The sequence below is a fragment of the Conger conger genome, chromosome 3 (assembly GCF_963514075.1).
Source record: "Conger conger chromosome 3, fConCon1.1, whole genome shotgun sequence".
Lineage (NCBI taxonomy): Eukaryota > Metazoa > Chordata > Actinopteri > Anguilliformes > Congridae > Conger > Conger conger.
The window spans coordinates 18477665-18499247 of record NC_083762.1 but is presented as its reverse complement, the minus strand read 5'-3'; the positions used below and the strand labels follow the sequence as shown (position 1 = coordinate 18499247).

The window sequence follows — 21583 nt, the reverse complement described above, 5'->3', positions numbered from 1 at the left end:
AATCAACTTCCAAACTAGCATACCACAGTTGGCAGCTAGAATACCCTGAATACAACAATACAACAGCCAATAAAAACAACAATATACAGGGAGGGAAAGGTGTAGCCTGCAGAGATGAGTCTTCAGTCTGCGCTGAGCTGTGTGGTCCTTGGCTCTGCTTATTAAAATACCAACATTCAGTAGCCACACCCAGTGCATCCATGTGCTATGCAATTGACTGCGCTTATGCGCAATGCGACATTGATTCTGAAAAATAGAGCCTTCAATCTCTGGACAGGAGCACTGCGATGATCATAAACTGCCTTCTTATAAGTAGATAATAGGACTCACAGCTACGGGAGGTGCAAAGGAACATATATGACCCCAAAATCCGATGCTGTGGTTCATTCACAGTTACAGTGGTACAAATAAAACATTATGCTTTTATCAAAAGTGACTGACAGTTGATGAGACTAAGCAGGGGACAATCCCTCCAGGAGCAATGAGGGGATAAGGGCCTTGCTCAAGGGCTCAACAGCTGTGTGGATCTTATTGCGACTCCACCGGGGATTGAACCACCAACCTTGTCCAGTCATGTACAGTGGTGTGCAAACATTTTCAAAAAGCCTTTTACAATTAATATCTAAGTGAACAGAAAAACGAACTGACCACTAAATGGTACAAAGCTAGATTACTTTTTATTTTTATTTTTTACAAATAATAAAAAAGGCCCTGTGCAAAAGTTTGGGAACCATCTTCATTCTGAAATCCTTGGACAACTGTTTAAAGGAACCCATGGTTGTTAACAACAGACAGAACAGCCATTGCAGTCCGATACTTTAGAAGGCATGGATTTGCTTCGGAATAAAAAGTTTAGTCCTGGAATTATACTCACCTGACTCATTGAAGCCCTAACGAGTAAATTACTGGGGTCTAGGCCTAAGTAATGATCTTTTGGGTTACTTTTTTTACTTTCTAAAGATCATTACTAAAAAGTACCAAACTTTTGCACTTTTGTATCATTTATAAACAGTAAAAATTTCTGCTTTAAAATTTGCTGAAAGGTCTCATGTTTAAGTGAGGTGCCATTTAGAGTTCAGGTTTGCTTTCAATCATTTACAGATTAATTGTTACAGACATTTAAACCAGGGGTGCCTAAATCTTTGCACGCCGCTGTGCCTTAACCACTATGCTACTGGCTGTCCATAGAAATGGGGTACAGGGGCCAGGTTTACAGCGGAAGTTGTGTAAGAATGACTCATTTAAAAAAGATTCACATAGCAGTGGGACACATTTATATGCTACTGCTGTGGAAAGGGTGTTACGCTCTATACAGTATTTCTCTTAACATAAGGGACATTGAACTAAAATTGAATAAAATTCATTTTTGGAAATATGTATTTATATGTGTAATCGGAGTCATCCCAATATTTTCCCCTATCAGGTAGATAATGTTTACATAAGGTAACAACTTAACAAGTGGAATGTTATGCAAATGTCCAGTAAATGGTGAAAACAAAATAATTAAAAGGAATAGTCATAATGTCTAACATTTTAACCCCTTTCACATCCCCCATTCCTTTTCCCAACAACCACCTCCTATTTCAAATTTTCAAGATTTCTGAATATGTGTCTGGGAGCATTATGAACACACACTGTATTATCTGTATAAGTAATTACTATGAGATGTGATGACTAGGAAGGGATGGCACAAAGGGAGCATGCAGTTATCGGCACTGTGTCAGATGCAAATGTATTGACCCAAGACTGTGCATCTTCAGCAGCTTGAGAAATTCCTTTGGCATAACATGCATCCTACGACTTGGTCCAATATCATCATAGTAATGGTGTGTCACTGGACGCAGGAAAAGGTCCTTCGAAAAGGGCCAAAAACCATAGAGGTGTACATCGTCACAAAGTTCCATGGCCACACTTGCTAGCATTAACCCTGTGGTAAGACGAAGCTCCTTAAGTCCTTGGCGCTTCCAGTACCGGAAGAGCTCCCGCAGATATTCAGGGTTGAAGAAAACGACCTTCTGCTCAGGGCGTAACTTCTGTAGGACCCTGTGAACTGTGAAGGATATGCCGGTACAGAAGGGGTAGGTAAAGGCAGAAACAGCGATGGGTGCATCTCCGTATGCAGACACCCTCTCTGCCAGTGGCTTGGGGTGCTTCTCTAGGTTTGGGTAGCTGGAGGACAAGAAGAGTTAAGTTTAAGTTATTAATAGAAGAGTTAAGTTTAAGTTATTAATAGAAGAGTTAAGTTCAAGTTATTAATAGAAGAGTTAAGTTTAAGTTATTAATAGAAGAAGGGTACTTACTCTAGTATTGCTTTGCTACAGCCCCTTTCAGCTACCTAGCGTTCTCTGAGTGTAGGCTAGCCAGATATTGAACTTTATTTTGCATTAGGCCTTGAAAGGAACCCATGACATGAGTATGCCTCATTCGAAGGGAGGCTCACTTCCCTATTACTGTTGGCTGGGGGCAATGAAGGGGCCCAAAACAATAAAAAGCGAGAGAAAGCTGATGCATGCCAACCCTGCCACCCCTGCCTTGCCCGCTGTGGTTGTGAACCTGGACAGTTTGTCATTTGTTCTGAGAGCTTAATTTGTTCCAACCTCCTGACTGCATCAGCCCAAGCTGATTAACATTCACATCTTACATACATTTTCAATATCCCAAAACATAACTATATAGTGTCTGTACAACTCACATTCAACCTATAGAGTTCACGTTAGTGGTTTTGTCTTGTATTTATATGCCCTTATAAATATCTGGCACCAACAATCATTCCACGGTCAAAGTCACTTGAATCTCTGAATCTCTTGATCATGTCTGCATGCTTGTATGCATTTAACTGCTGCCACATGATTAGCTGATTAATCATCGCTTGAATACCACAGCCTATTTGAGTGTTCTTGCTGACCATGTGCATCCTTTCATGGCCACAATGTACCTGTCTTCTAATGGCTACTTCTAGCATGATAATGTGCCATGCCATAAAGCAAAAATTGTTTCAAACTGGTTTCATGAACATGACAATGAATTCAATGGTATTCAGTAGGGCCTCCATTAGGGGGGGGAACTGGGAACGCTGCCCCAGGCCTGGGGGGGTTAAATTGTGTGCCAATTGCCAAGGATTGTCCCGGGCCCTGAGAATCCTAATGGGGGCCCTGGTCTTCAGTGGCCACTCACCGGATCTGAATCCAATAGAACACCATAGGGATGTGGTAGAATGTGAGATTTGCAACATGAATGTGCAACTGACAAATCTTCAGAATTTGTGGGATGCAATCAAGTCTACATGGAACAGAATCTCGTGGAATCCATGCCATGAACAATTGCCCCCACAAAGGGAGGCCCTACACACTATCAGTATAGGGCTCCTAATAAAGTGCTCAGTGAGTGTAGATGTTGTTTTTTCACCAATTATTGCATTTGGTTTTGCATTGGTGAGTTTGCATTTTGGTTTAACTTACAGCATGGCCTTTCCTTCCCATAAAAAAACAGGCTAAACCGGCTTTACTACACACCTTTCCTTTAATTCAGACTTGTCAGACAGAATGCCATGATATTGTTACCGACATTCTTGAAGATGGTCATGTCTGGTCTTAACAACAGTCATACCATGTATGCATTGCGTTGCACATGTTGTGTTAAATATATATCCAACGTAAACTCATTTTGTCAAACTATAAGTAGTTGTTCTCCATTAGTATCCATCTACATTCCTCTGGTAGTGTCCTTTTGTTACAATATCTGTTGTTCAGGGAGTAGCCTATTGCTGAATATGCTGATATTGATGTTTAGAGTTGCAATTATTACCGGTGATAAACTGCTCTAGACATGTTGTCTTTTTTGCAACCATAAATTTGTTAAGCCATTTTTTGCCAAAGTTTTTTCCTGAAATGATGCCCATCTTGTGCAGTAGTATATCTAATTAATGTGCTCATACATTATTTTTTGTTTTGGCTGTGGTCCAGCCTATTGCAGTATGCTTATACAGCCTATTATGGGAGTTCTAATTAGAATTTTAATTGGTTAATCGATTATAATAATACTGATAATGCCCATCCCTACGATGTGAATACTGTTTTTCACTTGTATTTTGGGTAACAAATAGTTCTTAAATCACATTTCTTGTGCCATTAAAAGGTATTAAAAACTCAAATTAACTTGAAACCTGCATGAATTGGAATGTGTTTTGGCTGTAATTAATTAAAAATCACCACTGATGCAATGTGATTTACAGCAGGCTAGCTTGTATACGTATTTATAATAAAATACTGTATTCAAATTGTCTTTGTACTTTGCTTTTGAGGCCATTTCTACTTAGATTTTATTTCAATTTTCAAGAACATTGATATATATATATATATACACACACACACACACACACACACACACACACACACACACATACACATACACACTCACACACTCTTATTTTTTACATCAAAAGGGACTGAAGAGTTGCTGGGAAATGGTTTACCTACTTTACTAGAATTTGGCTGGGGTTGACTGTGACCAGGCTGGTCTTCACCCCAACATCTGTGCTGTTATTGATAGGAGCCAAATTCAACCTAGAAGACAAGAATACAACCCAGTTTTTCCCACTCATGAGAACTGCATAGCATGTGCATGTAAAACTTGTGTGAAAGCACACTCAAATTCTTCTCATTTTAAGCTGAGATAGATAGTTCCAACATGACAGAGGTCCAGGCTGCTCATAAAGTAACCAAACAAGAGAGTGCAACTTGTCATTGAGCAAGGTATTGTTTATTGCTCTGCAGAGATAGCAGAACTTGCCGGAAAGATGACCATCTCAGCAACACATCAATTAGACCTTTATGGTAGAGTGGCTAGGCGGAAGCCACTCTTGAGTAAAAGGCGTATGACAGCCCACTTTTCCAAACAGCATTTAAAGGCATTGAGGAAAAAGATTCTCTGTCCTGATGAGAGAAAAATGTACCGCTTTGGGCAAAACTCCAAGCACTTTGGCCAGCAAACACCAGGCACTGGCTAATACCATCACTATGGTGAAGCAGGGTGGTGGCAGCATCATGCTATGCAGGGACTTCTCAGTAGCAGGCACAGGGAGACTGGTCACAATTGAGGGAAAGATGAATGGAGCCAATCTCCATTCGGAGCTTGAGAGGATCTGCCAGGAAGAATGGGATAAACTGCCCAAATCCAAGTGTGCAAAGCTTGTAGAGACTTACCCAAGAAGCTGTAATTGCTGTCAAAGGGGCTCCTACAAGTCCTCCTGACTTAATACTTATATACTAATATAAATGAGAGATTTGTTTTTTATTTTTAATACATTTGCAAACATTTCTAAAAAACATGTTTTCTCTGTCATTATTGGTTATTGATGGGCAAACATGGCCATTTTATCTATTTAAAATTAAATCTACAACACAATAAAGTGTGCAAAAAATCTGAATACATTCTGAAGCCACTGTATTTGAAAATATCAAGTGTATCCAAAATTACAATGTGAGGCAAAGCTTTCTCTCACAGAGCACCAATCTTATGGAACAATCTCCCTATGCATGTGTGGGCTTCAGGCGTATTGTCATATTCTGTCTAGTGGGCAGCCTGTAGTGTAGTGGTTAAGGTACAAAACTGGGACCTGCAAGGTCAAGGATCCCCAGTGTAGCCACAATAAAAATCCGCACTGCGGTTTGGCCCTTGAGCAAGGCCCACATTTCGGAATTATCACCTGCTTAGGTTTGGATGTAAGCTTTAGCCAAATAACATGAGTATATATATATAATAATAATAATAATAATAATAATTATTATTATTATTATTATTATTATTATTATTATTTTTAAAAAATTCATTCTTTATTTTATTTATAAAACAAACCAAAAAACTATGTATGCTGAAATGGAAATTAGAGTTTACTAGCTTATAGCCTACACGAGTGAAACAGATCTGTCGGGGGACTTTTAGGAGGGTGGGGAGTCGATTTGACTGCCGTCAAATGAGGAGGGGGAAATCAGAGTGGTGGGGATTCTCCATTTGACAGTCGGGGGAAGCGGAGTCACAGCCAATCCAAGACATGCAGGATAGGGACTACAGATGAACATTAACTCCAGCACATTTACATTGATGTGAAAACTGAAAATGTTGATTAATGTGCACTCTCCCTGATAAGAAAAAGAGTAAATAAATAAATACAATGCCGCTGTGTGATAGTCTGTGCAGTGCAGTCTATAAATATTTGGACAGGGGCCACTCCAGCCCTGTCCTTCACCCTGAGTTCACACACCGTTCAAGCTCACACCTTGATGCAACCTGGAACCCCAGATGCGTCACCCTGCTCCACTGAACTGCATCCCCTAATTTCTTCAGGCCAGGTTTTTGCCCAATTTTCCTTTTTTTATTAATCTCTGTGACAGTTAAAGGTACAATAGGTAATGTAGGATTTCTAACGGTCAAGAAAGGAATAGCAGCAACAAACACCTTCAAATCACAGCACTGTTTATCCTTCCCTCTTCTCTGTAAACATGCTGACGTTGAAATGCCATTGGCTGCGGCAATTAGAAACAATTTTCAACCAATGAGCTTGAATTATTATGTTTTGGTACAGAGTGTCGGGTCATCAACTGTATATTTTGAAACCCGAATTTAAGGGCTATGAAAACAGGCAGAGGGTGAGTGAACATGTCAGTGAGCCTTTTTCAATGATAGAAAGGGATTTACAATGGTCTTGTAACAATTTGTGTTTTAACACAAAGGAGCTCAGAGTTTCCTAAGAACCGCATTCAGCATTGCAGATCCACCAACATAATGAAAAGTTCACTAGGAGACATCAGTGCACAGTAGGTCAAAGTAAGTATGATTGCTCTGTTGTCATGTGGGCTTTAATGTGGTGCTCTATTCGGAACAGTCTCTAACCTGATGACGATATCTGCACTGTCAATTTCAGCCCCACAGCAGCTGTTCCTCAAAATCCCTGAATTTCCCACCACTGCGCAGCGCTGGAATCCACTCTTCTTCCTCCATGGGGTGCTCTAACAAGTTAAAATGGAATTTGTGAAAGGCTCCATGGTGGCTCAGTAAAAGAAAAATAGAAACAAAGGAAGCATGGTTGTGAATTCTGTCTTTTGATATTATAGGAAGACATTTTTCCCACAAATAAGATCTAATGAATGTATTTTTTTTACTTCTCTGCTGACCTCATATTCTCTGCTTTTTAGTAACACATTTTTGATTATGTTAAAACTGCAAAAACAATGAAACCTCAGCAATTTGTGGAATTTGTGCCTAGTATTTACCAAAGGGGGTTTGAACCATGTGCTCTTGGCCATGTGTTAATAAATTAATCTTTTGCAGTGCAAATACACTGTACACATTTCAATTTAGACAGTAAAATACTGGCAACTGGGTTGCAGGTTGTATATGTAACAAATAATACAATTATTTTCATTTTTGTTCTTTTACAGTCTTTTACCAACAAATTCAAACTTCAACTTTTTACAGGGTATAAAGCAAATTACAGTGCTCATACAATCAGAGTGCTCATATTACCACCTGTGTGTTAGTCTTTCAGGAATATTTCCATTCATGAATACAATTCTGACCTTGGGAAGCATCTTGAAGAGAGAATCATCCACACGTTTTTTCTTTCTGCTTGTTTCATACTGGATCATTTGTCTCTGATGGGTGTTTTTTCTGGTAAGAAAAAGGTTCCCTGTTGCATTGCAGCAGAATTGTAGTTGAGCTCTGTGTCAGGACATAACAAAGAATAACATGCATTGATGAATATATACAGTGGCTTCAGAAAGTATTCAGACCCCTTAACTTTTTGCACACTTTATTGTGTCGATTTAATTTTAAAAGGATAAAATTGCCATTTTTGCCCGTTAATATACACTCAATAACCCATAATGAAAATTTATTAAAAATCAAAAGCTGAAATCTCTCTGTGGCAGCTAGGGTGGGTTTGTGGGAAGGAAGAAGGCAATCGGAGGAAAACACCAACTGGTTAAATAGGCATACATCTGGGCTACATTACAAATCAGTCCAGGGTTTAGTAAGCGTGTTTATTTTCACAGTAGATGGCTGAGACCAGGAAAACCCAGGAGAGCAGAGAGTGTTGTAATTCATGGTTATTTGCGTTACTGTCATCTTCTTGTCAGCTTCTTGTCTGGTCCTTCTCCGCTGACCCGTCTCATTAACAATGCATTTCTAACCACAGAACTTTTTCTTGTTTTTCGTACCATTTTCTGCAAAGTACGAAATCTAGAGACTGTTGTGCGTGAAAATCCCAAGAGATCAGCCATTGATAACATATACGTGTCATCTGCATTTGGAGTCTATTGTTGTTGCCTGCCAACATGCGGAGACATAGACTCTCATTCAGAGACATAGACAAAAAAGATAATCCAAAGTGTTATGGCTGCAGACGGCGGAGCTGACAGAGCATCACCAATTTGGTGATGTCTATGGGTCATAGACTTTAGGCAGTCATTGATTGCAAAGGATTGTGGGGACGATGTATTAAAAGGGCTATAATTCCTTCATGGTTCACCCAATATGTAATATTGTTTGCTGGAAGACAGAGAAAAAACATGCGATTCATGCGATTATCTATTCAGCCAATCGTGTGGCAGCAGTGCAATGCATAAAATCTTGAAGATAGGGGTCAGGAGCTCAGGAGTTAATGTTCATATCAACCATCAGAATGGTAGAAAAAAATTTGATCTTAAGTGACTTGACCATGGAATGATTGTTGGTGTCAGACAGGGTGATTTGAGTATCTCAGAAATCTCCTGGGATTTTCACACACAACAGGCTCTAGGGTTTGCAGAGAAAACAACATGGTGCAAAAAACAGTGAGCAGCAGTTCTGCGGGTAGAAACACGTTGTTAATGAGAGAGGTCAGAGGAGAAGGGCCAGACTGGTCGAAGGTGACAGGAAAGTGACAGTAATGCAAATAACCACGCATTACAACAGTGGTATGCAGAAGAGCATCTCTGAACACACAACGTGTCAAACCTATAAATGGATAGGCTACAGCAGCAGAAGACTTAATAAGTCTAAAAATTAGGTCTAATAAATACATAATAAAGTGCTCACTGAATGTATATTTGCCATTATAACTATATTATAATGCTGTACTGTATTAAACCAAAAACATCCATTGAGCTGCAGTTCTGTGGGCGAAAACACCTTGTTAATAAGAGAGGTCAGAGATAAATGGCCATACACTAACAGAAATACATCAAAATAGTAGTTGTAGTAGTAGTAACAAGCCATTAATGAATATGAATAATCTATGCTATCTGACAAGTAAAATATGAAGACCAATGAAAAATATTCAGTACCTGCGATGTTCTCGTTGGGTGCTATTTGATTCATAGGGACAGCTCATCAATTCTTGCAAATCCTCTGTGACCGCCGAACCCTTTGTGATCGATTTAATTCTAGGACAGAAGAAGAGTATGAGAGAGAGATACTACAACCTGTACAAACAGTTTATAATTGAAAAAACACAAACGTTTCTAAACAAAAGGCTAAAATCAGACCTCCCTCTTCCTGTGCCTTGCACACAACACCCCTCCCCAGGTAAGACTTAAAAGTGTCTAGTAGGCATGCTCAATTCACAGACAAACATTTACCAGCCCAGTTGCCACCTGTAATAATTCTACTGATTGCGAGTAATCCAAATGGCAAGTTTTGCCATTCCAGACATAAAATTAATCAGTACATGCACACCTTTTTCTAGCAGAGTACCAGAGTACCCAAAAATAAAGAAATTAGAAATAGGAACCTCCCCCAGCCCTGAAAACCACAACTTTAACAAATCAAATAGCCCTACAAACTAGGGGTGATCCAAATACTCAGACAAAACCTGTTACGAGTAATGACGTTTTTCCGAGCATGAACGCTGTACTAGCAATTGGACCATTATCCATGATGATCGAAGAATTGGCGTAATTGGCTGCAGTAGCTGTATATCAGAAAGGAATGTGTAACATAACCTTCATACTGTCTCTGTGTAAAGCCTCAAACAAAAAATGGGATGACACAGGACCCTGGGTTAAATTATGTTTGGACTACAGACTGGGAGACAGGAGAACTCACAAAATATTCTCCCTCTCTGCGTGTTACTGCCCACCTGTTTCCAGATTCTTTGACAGTTGTTTGCAGAATTCATGCATTGCCATATGACACTAACATGTATTTGCATGTGTCAGACCCAAAACTGAGTGCAATTCCCTCTCAATTGTGGGCCATGCCCAAATATGATGTGGGGTTTATGACTGGGGTTATTCCACTTCTGGGGCAAATTACCCCTAAGTCAGAGTACAGGCCATGTAAACACCAATATCCCCCAATGAATTGGGACCTGTTTTTCACATGTTGTTCAAAGCTGGTGTTGTGGTTCCATGCCCTAACTCTCCATGCAATACAATTCTGCCTGTAAAAAAAGCATAATGGATCTTGCCGTTTTGTGCAAGATTTAGGAGCTGTAAACAGTGCTGTTCAACACCGTGCTCCAGCTGTATCTAACCCAAACTACTATTTTTTTTGTATATCGGTTGATATTGATTCCCAGTACTGGTTTGCTTTTACATTTAAGACAAAACGATACACCAGGTCTACACTACTAGAAGGGTATTCTCTGCTGCTCTGCAGGAGAATTTGGAACAATTCCAGTTCTCTACAGTACACTAATTCAGTAAGTTGTTGACATTCTTGTCTGCTCACCAGATAAGGACAGTTGCATTCAAGACTCGCTCAAGCTGCTAAAATTCCTAGTAACAGGGCCGCAGGGTCAAATGAGAAAAACTCCAGTTCAGCTTGATTGAAGATATATATGTAGGCCACTAAATTTCTAATTTTTCCTCAACCCCAAAGTAAAAAACAAAATTATCTTTTCTAGGTATGACAGGTTATTGTAGACAGTGGATCCCTGACTACTTGGCCCATAGCCTAAATCTCTCTGCTAATGATAAGGTTACATGGACAGAGACTGCTGACATGTATTTTTTGAAATTAAAACGACATCAGCCCCCATTTTGGGTCATCCTGACATGAAAAAACCTTTTCTTTTGACTGTGGATGAGAAGGCTGGTTATACGTCTGCTGTTCTTCTACAAAACATGGTGATAGAAACAGGCCTGTTGCATATTATTCTCAGAGACTTGATGCTGTTGCTAGGGTTCTCCCCCTTGTCTGCGATCAATTTTAGCAGCTGCTTCTGGTGTTACGGCTTCTGCATCGATCATTGCTCATTGCCCACTCACTGTTTTGGTTCCTCATGCAGTAGCTGAAATTCTGCTAAAGCAGAAAACTGCTCATTTCTCATCAGCCTGACTTCCAGGTCACTTGTCTGCCCAGGCATGTGAGAACTGAACTTTCTACTCTCACATGTGCCTGCTATTTGTCCCAAGGTAAAACTGTAAATATTTTCACTGACAGCAGATATGCTTTTGGGGTAGTGTGATTTTGGAACACTTTGGAAACACAGGGGTTTTCTTACTTCCCCAGGAAACACTATTCGGTGTGGACATTTGGTGCAAAGCCGCCTGGAGGCCATGCCTACATCTATTTCAATATGTAAATGTCCCGCTCACACAGGCCAGCCAGATGCTATCTCTCTGCCTCAGCCCTCCCAATATGATTCTCAGTCTGCACACACAGGCTCCTACTTATTGGAAATGGGACGGCACCTGCACTGAAATGCGGCTCGGCCCCACAGGAAAAGCATATTTAAAACGCTATTTGTTTCCCCCTATGCTAAACTGACACATGGACAGGTTCATGTGTCAAAAAGGGGAATGGTATCTTTCATTCAATGAAATTTAGCATAGTAGGGAAAGGGAAAAGGGGGAATTAATTTGATCTTTAATTAAATATTTTTTGTTGTTGTGAAAAATGTGTTATTTGTGCTGTGAAGGTCCCAAATGCAGGCCCTGCCAATAGTCCTCACAGGTATCTGAGATCTGAGGGAGGGTCCACTCCACGACAGGGTTGGCAGCCCATGAGAACTGGATGTCACCCCCCTGGGTTGATGCTGGACAAGGACCTGCCAGACACGCGAATGGTAAGTTACTGTGTTCAGCTAACCAATGTTCTGAGATCTGTGCATCAACAGGTTTGAGCAGCTCTCCCAGCGCCAGCCAGTGCAGCCAGGAGACTGGGTGGGTGGTGATAAAAGATTTCCAGAGGAAGAAGTGGCACCAGCCTAGGTGTAGAGGCCCTTACCAGGTTCTACTCGCCATTCCGACTGCCGAGCGAGTGGAAGGCCGGGTCCACACCAGGCACTGCAAAACAGCTCCACCAGTGCCAAAGGAGGAATAAGGGTGAAAAACCCACCTCAACCAACGCGCAGGACCAGCTAGTTCTCACAGTGTTTAAAAACTTGAGAGAACGAACACATGAAGGAGCACGTGATAGTAATTTCAGCTCCTAACATGCCACGCCCAGACAGGAAAGCTGAGGGGTACAATCCCTTCAGAAGAGCAGGCTGCAGTGCCGAGGTAGGCCTAGCCGTATTAGGCCTCATCTCCCTCATCAATGTTCAACACTTGTGGGCTCAGCATAGTAGGCCATATAGCTGAACTGACGAATCAGCCCAAAAGGTATGCAGCTACAGGGGATGAAGCTTGGCTGACACCAGGAACTGTATCACATCACTATGCTATTAACTCCTGAAGGCCCTATGCTAAGTGGACTGTGCTAAGTGAGTCTGCGATTGATTCCCCCGCCTGGGTTCTTGACAGTTACACCCATAATCAGTACATTGTTAGTTGCATAATTACCTAACTGATTCATACATGATTACAATGTTTATTGGATCTTCTTTTTATCTACAACTTATGATATTGTTTCTCAACGATGTTTTGCTCAATTGGTTAATGAAGTGCTATGTGCGTTCATCTGCCGGTATCCAGAAGCGACGCTTGGTTGCTCTACATTACATTACATTACATTACATTACATTACATGTCATTTGGCTGATGCTTTTATCCAAAGTGACTTACAGTTGATTGGACTAAGCAGGAGACAAAAGGAGAAAGGGGGCCGGGAAGTGTCTTCCCGGGATTGCCGGGTTTTTCGACTTCCCCTGTGTTACTGGAGCTCTGCACTGCTCAAATCCACAGCTGACCATTTTTGTCCTCCTTCTGTTATTTTAATTCAATTATTACCTGATTGAGTAAATGTGATCAGAAAATTGTTTTTGTTATCATGAAATGATAAAAGGAGGGAAATGTACGGGTAATTTTCTTGATTGATTCTTAATTGAGTCTTAATTGACAATGTGCGTTAACATAAAGACAATCACGTGATTAAAAATAACCTTTTAATTTTAATCTTTATTACTATTAGACCACTTTCTGAATTAAGTATTTACTAGGAGTCTGTCTCTGTCTCTCTCCCAGCAGACAGACAGTCTTTGACCTTAATGTCTCTGCTTCTCCTAGAAGGGCTACCCCTACATTAGCAGATCCCGGTCTTACAGCTAGGGCAAGGTTGGAGTTTATCTGGAGACTCAATAATAATAATACCAGGTTGTCAGGGTCATGTTTTCCTTGTTTTTGTCTCCGTCCTTGTGGAAATGTATGTATAAGAGTCTTACTAGGTCTGATTCAAATCAGAGAGCCGGTAAGCTGTCTCACTTTCTGTTATTTCTTTGCAAATAAATACAAAAGTTAAACTCAAGTATAGCTATCATTGTTTACTGTGGATCTGTTTCATCAGACAATGCTCACCTGTGAAATGTTAAGAAGGGCATTTTCCCATATAATGTTAGCTTGGGTCACACAAATGATATCAACTGAACAAAATAGCTTGAAATTGTTCACTTACATTGACGCCTTCATTGAAATAAACTTTTCCCTCAGTGTTGTGCATTGAAGATTTGGAGAATCAGACATCTCATTCCTTTAATAATAAAACAAAAACATTTACATTTAAGTGTCATTATACACTTGTAATCAGCATTCAAAGTTAAACCCATAGTATTTCTGTTTGGACCACTGTATGCATAGCAACTTCCTTGTGAAGCAGAAAAGCTTTTGCTTCTTATAGAGATCAGACATTACAAACCACAAATTCAGGGACTATGGGGAGGTCCCTTATTTGTGGTTGGGGGAGGGAGGCTTTTTTTTAAAATTACTGTTAAAACACTAACATTCCTCCTCAAATCTCAGATCAAAACTCATTTGTAGTTGTGTGCATTCATGCACATTGATTCTGTGCATTCATAGTTAAGACTGCAGCAATATTTGGGAGAAATAATTATATTTACAATATGTATGAAATCAACTATGGTACTACAATTACCTTATGAATATCTCTGCATTAGCTGCAGTATCTTCAGCCTCTGGACAAGGCTGGTGTAGGGGACCAACCCTCCCACCAAACTTGAAGCCACATACAAGAAGTGATGTGATTTACATATTCAGTGCAGCACTAAGAAGTCTGTATCTATAAATGTCTGGCAGAATGTAAGGGAAGTGCTGATACCAATGCTTGTTCCAGGAAAATTTCGTAGCTAGCCTAGAATAGTCTTGTCTAACTGTCTTGTAATATCTGAATGTCACACTTTCTAGCAGTTAAAAATAGGCTGCCCTGTACCCGCCAGCAAGTCAAATGTGTGGTATGGCATTTTTAAACCTTTCAAACAAGAATCAAACTAGACAGAGTGGCAAACAAACCCATTGAAGCGAGTCAAACCCAGCTTCCTGACATTTACTATAAACATGTGCCGAGGAAGGCCAGTGCCATTCTGGACTGTCCTGATCATCCTCTCTGGGAGGAATTTGAGCTGGTGCCCTCAGGCCATCAGCTGGAAAGACATTTTGTCCCAGTAGCCACTGACTGACAAATGCTTTTAGTGAATGTAGAACATGCAAATAAACACATTACAACAGTGGTATGCAAAAGAACATCATTGCACCTCAAAACTCTAAGTGGATAGGCTACAGCAGCAGAAGTAGTGCTTAGTGAGTGCTGACATACCCACAAATACTTCAATTCATTGTCGGCTCTTTAAATGGTAAACAGTTGGCATTTATATAGCGCCTTTATCCAAAGCGTTGTACAATTGATGCTTCTCATTCACCCATTCATACACACACTCACACACCGACGGCAATTGGCTGCCATGCAAGGCACCAACCAGCTCGTCAGGAGCATTTGGGGGATAGGTGTCTTGCTCAGGGACACTTCGACACAGCCCGGGCGGGGGATCGAACCGGCAACCCTCCGACTGCCAGACAACTGCTCTTACTGTCTGAGTCATGTCGCCCCTTTAAGCTCTACCTGGGTGGCCTTTCCCCTTCAGCAGATCAGAGAAGTAGGTTTGAATAGCCCTATCCAAGCCATAATATATAAAATTGTAGGCAAGACTGAAGGGAGTGCAACCGCTTAGATATAGCCACCACATATCGCTTTAGGGTTGACTCCGACAGAGCACTCCCCAGAAGGGACTGAAGAAAGGACAGAACCGCTGAGGTGCCACACGAGACCGGGTCTTCACCCCTGGATTGGCACCAACAACAACACCTGCTCCAGCGACCAGCATTGAGCACATGACATTGGAACACACTGGGCCCATGGGAACACCGCTTCGGAGTCGTAAGGCACCATTCTACAGCTGGCTGGCAATCTGGGCCCAATGATAGAAGCTGCTGGCCATTCTCCAAGCGCCTTACCTTGTGCTGGGAAAACCACTGCTACAGTGGGCACATATGGAGCAGCCCCAAAGGCGGCTCCTGTCAACAGCCCCAACAGCCTCCGGCCAAACGTTACGGTCACCCACTACCTCGTAATGTGGGACAAATATCCTCTCAACACTGATAGCCTCTCCAAAATCCGAGAGGCACTCATCATGGTCAAATCCAAAACCAAGCATAAGTCACTGTTCTCAAAGGAGTAAGGCAACTTTTCTTCCTGTTCAAGGCCACGCCTGGACAGTGGTTTTATTCAACCCATTTCCTGATACCAAAGGTTTGACTACATTTGGGGCTGAGCCAAAGTAATTTAGGGCTGAACTGGGCAAGGGTGTTCCATGGACTTTACCTTGACAGGGAGATGAAATACTTGTTTATATAACCACCTCAGATAATAATGCCATTGTTGTGTGACATCAGACAACTGCTTCTCGTGAAGTCAGTGTAGATGGATTTGCTCCAAATTCAAAGTAGGAATTCTGACTTTGAGTGAAGTTCTATTGCACTTTTACTAGTAGGAGGTCGGAAAAACTTGGCTTCCGAGGTGTCTGGAATGCAGCATTCGCCGTATTAGCTATGATATTGTGCTATGATTGAAGCAGGTGCTTCATTACACCAAAAAGATACATTTAAAAATACATAGTATGTGATAAGACAGTAAGTGTCAATTGTGAGGGAAATGTATTTGTTCCTGCAGGGCATTACAATAAATCATACCGTCATGTAGTAAAGCCTTTTCTGCGAGCGAATTGATGTGATTGAAACATTAGTTTCCAGTTTTAGAACTACGCTGTCCAACGAAACAAAGAAAGAACTATGGTTAAACATCGCACCAGTCCACAGAGAGAGTGGGAAATCGTCAGTTTATAAATATAATTTAAAAGGCAATTAGGCAACATGTTCAATAAAGTGCGACATGCATCCTTCGTAAAGTACAATTTTATTATTTGCATGAAAACAGTCTAATTAATGTGTTTTTTTTAGTAATATTATTATCTTTAACTGTAATTATTAACTACAACTGTAGAATTATTAGTGTACATATTGCTTAACATATTGAGATGTAACTAAGAGCAACAGCTCATTTCAGAGGCTTGCGGTCATAACAATGGTGGTGGCAACGACCGGAGAGAGCTGAAAACATCGATAAGGTATAGCTAAGAGTGGTCCAGACCAACCTTACGAAAGTACGACGTACAGAAGGTACGGTTTCGGTAAACACGCTAAAACGTGAAGGTAGAGCTTAAGGTATAACTTACGAACGACATAGCGTTAAGAAGGCTTCGGGAAACGCAGCCCAGATTAGTTACACCCTTTAAGCAGTTGTTTGCAATATAGCGCAATAAGCACAATGTGAACATGAAATGGACTTTTAGTCTTCACGGCATGCATTGCAATTTTAGACATAATGGCTTAAGAGGGGAAATACTCCATCAAAACATGACAAGTACCCAATTTAGAAAAAATAATAGCTTGTTCAAAATCTGGGATTGCTGTTGTGGTTAGACTTAAAACCAGCATACACAGGAGGGGCCCAGGACCGAGTCTGAGAAAGCCCTAGATCCTCAAAGTAGGCTTACTCGTACAGAACTGCCTCTTTGGTTTGATGCATAATTCCTCCTTGAGGAGAATACAACACTGTATTAAACTGAAATATTTGCAATGAAGGTAAAATGTATTATTATTAAGAATTATATTAAGAATATCTCTTGGGTGCCTGTGCCTGTTATTACGTGATGACAAATGGCGCACACTCATTTCTTTATGTTATTATTATTATTATTATTATTATTATTATTATTATTATTATTTTATTTTATTTTTTATTTTATTTTTTTCCCCCATCAAATTACTGTATGGTAGCGATGTAATGCAAAATACGTTTTTTTCCCCTGCTATTTATGCATTTAAAGAAAAAAAAAACTTTGAATAACCTCGTACAGTGAAGTATGTGTGTCTGTATCCACTGTAAGTTACAATAATTATTTGTTTAAACTTACCGTACAATCCAAATTGTCCCACGGAAGACCACAATTGTGTGACAAATCATCGTAATCATCATAATAAGAAATGCCAATTTCAGATGAAACACTGCCATTGGTAGAAATAAAAGTACAGACCTATTCTATCAATATATGCCAAAGTGAAGTCAAGAGTCAAGACGCGTAGACTCAGTTGCGTTGCTATACGTCTACACCTTTGTCAGATGAATGAAAAATGACACTGTGTGTGTGTGTGTGTGGGGGGGGGGGGGGGGGGGGGCGGGGGCGGGGGGGTAAGAGCGTCTGTCAAAATGCCATTAAATGGCATGTGCTCTTCAGCCCATCTAATTTCACGGTTGTATTTGAAACTATATCCGATTATTGCAGTGGGCTCCATATTTATTGGCACCCTTAATAAAAATGCAGGAAAAAAAAAAGTCTGCATATAATAGACAACATGGATAATAATTTACATGTTATGTTCAAACATGACAAAACTATATAGGCTACTTCTATTTCAATACATAAATGTTTCAATGTTTGTATTTCGCGATTTTGTTCTGTATGCTTGAAAAGTGCTCTACAAATAAAGTTATTATTTGTTGTTATTATTATTATTACAAACCCATTGGAGCGAGTCAAACCCAGCTTCCTGACATTTACTATAAACATGTGCCGAGGAAGGCCAGTGTCATTCTGGACTGTCCTGATAATCCTCTCTGGGAGTTATGTTGCCATAGTGCTATTCTGCTGGGATTTTCCTTATTGCACACAGGCACGCCTTTTCCCCCTCTTCTGCTGTCCTGTTTCTCTTCTCCAATTCTAACACTTTTACTGTCCACTAATCATTGTTTTGTTTCTGCTTTCCTCTCCCTGCACCGGGCTCTGGCCTGGAGCTGTAGCTCAAGCACCACAACCTGACTCTGGTTTCACCTAACCTGCTACTTCTGCCCTCCCTGTGCCAAGTACCGGTCCTTCCCCGATAATCATCTATATTTGTGACCTGCATAATTAGTATTTGTATAACCAATGATTGAATTTATTCATTTAATTTATATATTATAGATAATACTGCTGTTAAACTCACTGTTTGCCCAGTGCTGGCCAGAAGCAGGTAGGCTCAACTTCTGAGTCGGGTTCTGCTTCAGGTTTCTTCCTGTTTGTCAGGGATTTTTTCCTCGCTACTACCGCCCAAGGCTTGCTCTGAGGGGGCCTCAGGCCCGGGTTCTTAGTAAAGCTGCTTTGTGACGATTTGTGTTGTAAAAGGCATTATACAAATTAAACTGAATTGAATTTCTACAGAGGTGCTACAATGGTACAATGAATTGTAACCCCCTTCAGACCCTCCCCCCTCAAAAAAAAAAGTTTCAAAAATTCTTGCAGCACACCCCTGTACAACACCCACAGGAAAACTGGTTATTGCCAGTGTCACAAATTGCAATGTACTTGAAAACTGCGATGGGGAATCCAGTTTTTCCACAATTTACATACTTGAAATACTTTAACACAAAAATGTTCTTAAAATGTTTTCACAGAGAAGCTGCCAAAAAAGGTGTTCAATTGACTTCAACTACATGGCTTGACTGATGGGTTACTCATTATTTCATTATTGTTGAAATGTCCTGTGTTCAGAAATGGTGCTTTTCAAAGGTTTCACAGACTGGCTCAGCTCCCACACAGTTAGTGGTTGCCAAATTTTGTTTGTTGCTCTTGTAAATTCCTAAGCCGTGCCAAATCTAGCGACCTCAGTGAAAACACTCCTTTTAGATCTGGAAGTAATGCAAAGTGAAATGCCATCTTGTCTTCCAGGTGAAAACGGAGCTATACCCTGCTGATAAGTACAGCTATGCCAGCTTGACAAACTTGCTCAACAAGTAACTCCAGCTACCTACTGGTAAAGCGTATCACTTGAAAATGTGTCTTACAGTAGTATACAAAAAATGTGGGCACCCCTGGGAAAAAAGCCTTTTACAATTACTATCCAAGTCAACAGAAGAGAACCTGACCTATAAATGGTATAACGTTAAACATGACACATTTATTCATTTTAAAGCAAGATTACTTTATTTAAAAATTTTCCAGTTTCAAAATACTAAAGGAAAAAGGCCCTGTGCAAAAGTGTGGGAGCCCTGTCAGTTAGTACGTGCTGGTAAATGCCTCCTATAGCCAGCTAAGAGTCTTTCAGTTCTCGCTTTCAATGTCTCATCCGAGTATTTGGATCACCCCTAATTTATAAGCTTTGTAGGTGACCTGAGATTTTAAAAAACTATAGGCCTATTTTTGGCAGAAAAATACATTCAGTTATAAGGGTAGGTTGATTTCCAGCATAGAGATCGTACAGTCACATGGTTTGTCACATGCATTAAGAACTTAAAATAACTTAATACATATTGAGCATTGTTTAAATGCCACATGCAGCTTAACTGTGTATTGTTGCAGACCAGTCTACCAAACTTCTGATAGCTACTTCGAGCAGGATAACACACCATGTCACAAAGCATACATCATCTCAAGCTGGTTCCATGATCAGTTCATTGTATTCAAATGGTCTCCCCAGTCACCAGATCTTAACCCAATAAAACACCTTTCTCTGATGGGTATTTGATAACTTATTTCATTAAATAAATAAAATAATTATGAATTACGCTGTGGTGGCATTGGCACTGGACTTTAGTTTGATGCAGTTGCACTCCGAGGACCAGTTCTGCCAAATCAGAGTATGGCTGGCGCATGAGGGAGCAGCATAAGTGGGCTGCCGCTCCAGGGGTGGGTGGGGGGGGACTTGGAGGGGAGGTCCGCTGCATACACCGCCCCTGATTGCCCCAGAATCCCGGTCCGGGGCTCGAGATGATATGGCTTGAGGAAGGGCGCTTCCATCTGCTGGGGAGCAGGGTTGTAGTGTTTCCTAAACCAAATTAGGAAAAAATCAAAAACAATAGAGAGTAGAGAGATAACTTTGGTATCCTTAGAAAGTGTAATGGTTCCCACAGGAAATTCTTCAGGCTGGTCTGGGCGGGCAAACAAAAAACACATTACTGCACAAGTAATTTATTTATTTTTATACTCTGTAATACAGAACATAAACATGCACACAAAATAAATAAATAAATAAAAATTACTGAATTGATTCGACTGCTGTACATGAATAACTGTTCTTAGACAGAACAACTGCATGACTGCTTGAACTTGTGTGCGAGTCCAATGCGTCACACCTGTAGTTTGTACAGGGGACCTCTACAAATGGCCTTGAGATGGGCCATGTATTTCATGGGCCACGTTTAACTCTCTGCTGCTGCATATTCTGCAAAACATCCCTAGGGAGTAACACAATGACTTAACATTACGATATATTACAAAAAATTTATATAAATTAGCAACAATTCATGTTGTAATCGTTGTTTATTTTGTATAAAATATATATAAATAAATACACATGTACAGTATACATACAGGTGCAGTTATTTGAATGGGTCTTTGTGGATGATGCTTGTTCCGCTTGTTGGTGGCCGGAGGCAGCCTGATATTTTGGGCTGATTTCTTTCTTCCATGTCTCTTTACAATGTGAGAGAAATGTACTGATTAGAATGTAATATGTAATATGTAATATGCCTACTCTAACTAGCTGCTAGCCTACTGATAAATGTTGAGAAACAGACATGCAAAAGTCTTGGTTTCCCAAGTGCATGAGAAAACAATTATCTCACGAGACGTGTCCAGCAGGGAAATTGTGTGCACTAACTTAGCAAGGAATGAGAAACTCTGCTCGGTCATCCACAAGTCAGCTCCACGGGCCCACAATCTCAGTCAAAAGAAATGTTATGTCGTTGAAGGATTTTAGAATTACTGACACGGTGGCAAGATGTCTACCGTCCGGTATCTCTCCTTCCTTTTCTATCCAAATCCATTGAACGAGCCGCCTCC

At 40.5% G+C, this 21583-nt stretch overlaps 1 protein-coding gene across 1 annotated transcript; it reads right to left on the bottom strand.

The window, feature by feature from the left end:
* Nucleotides 1-1114: 1114 nt before the first annotated feature.
* LOC133125105 (alpha-2,8-sialyltransferase 8F-like) lies at nucleotides 1115-17860 on the bottom strand. Its single transcript, XM_061236831.1, has 7 exons — nucleotides 17681-17860; nucleotides 13813-13887; nucleotides 9321-9419; nucleotides 7575-7716; nucleotides 6889-7004; nucleotides 4476-4562; nucleotides 1115-2169 (listed from the first exon to the last, which is right to left on the bottom strand). Exons 1-7 carry the CDS (start codon nucleotides 17776-17778, stop codon nucleotides 1707-1709), a joined length of 1080 nt encoding a protein of 359 aa, XP_061092815.1. The 5' UTR covers nucleotides 17779-17860; the 3' UTR covers nucleotides 1115-1706.
* Between the last annotated feature and the right edge of the window lie 3723 nt (nucleotides 17861-21583).

Excerpts from the sequence above, each read along its gene's own strand:
- LOC133125105 (XM_061236831.1), bottom strand. The coding sequence starts at position 17,778 with ATGGCAGTGTTTCATCTGAAATTGGCATTTCTTATTATGATGATTACG. Across the intron at positions 4,563-6,888 it reads AGTGCAGATATCGTCATCAG|GTTGAATTTGGCTCCTATCA; the intron begins GTTAGAGACTGT and ends CTTGTCTTCTAG. Across the intron at positions 2,170-4,475 it reads CCCAGCCAAATTCTAGTAAA|CTACCCAAACCTAGAGAAGC; the intron begins GTAGGTAAACCA and ends CTTGTCCTCCAG.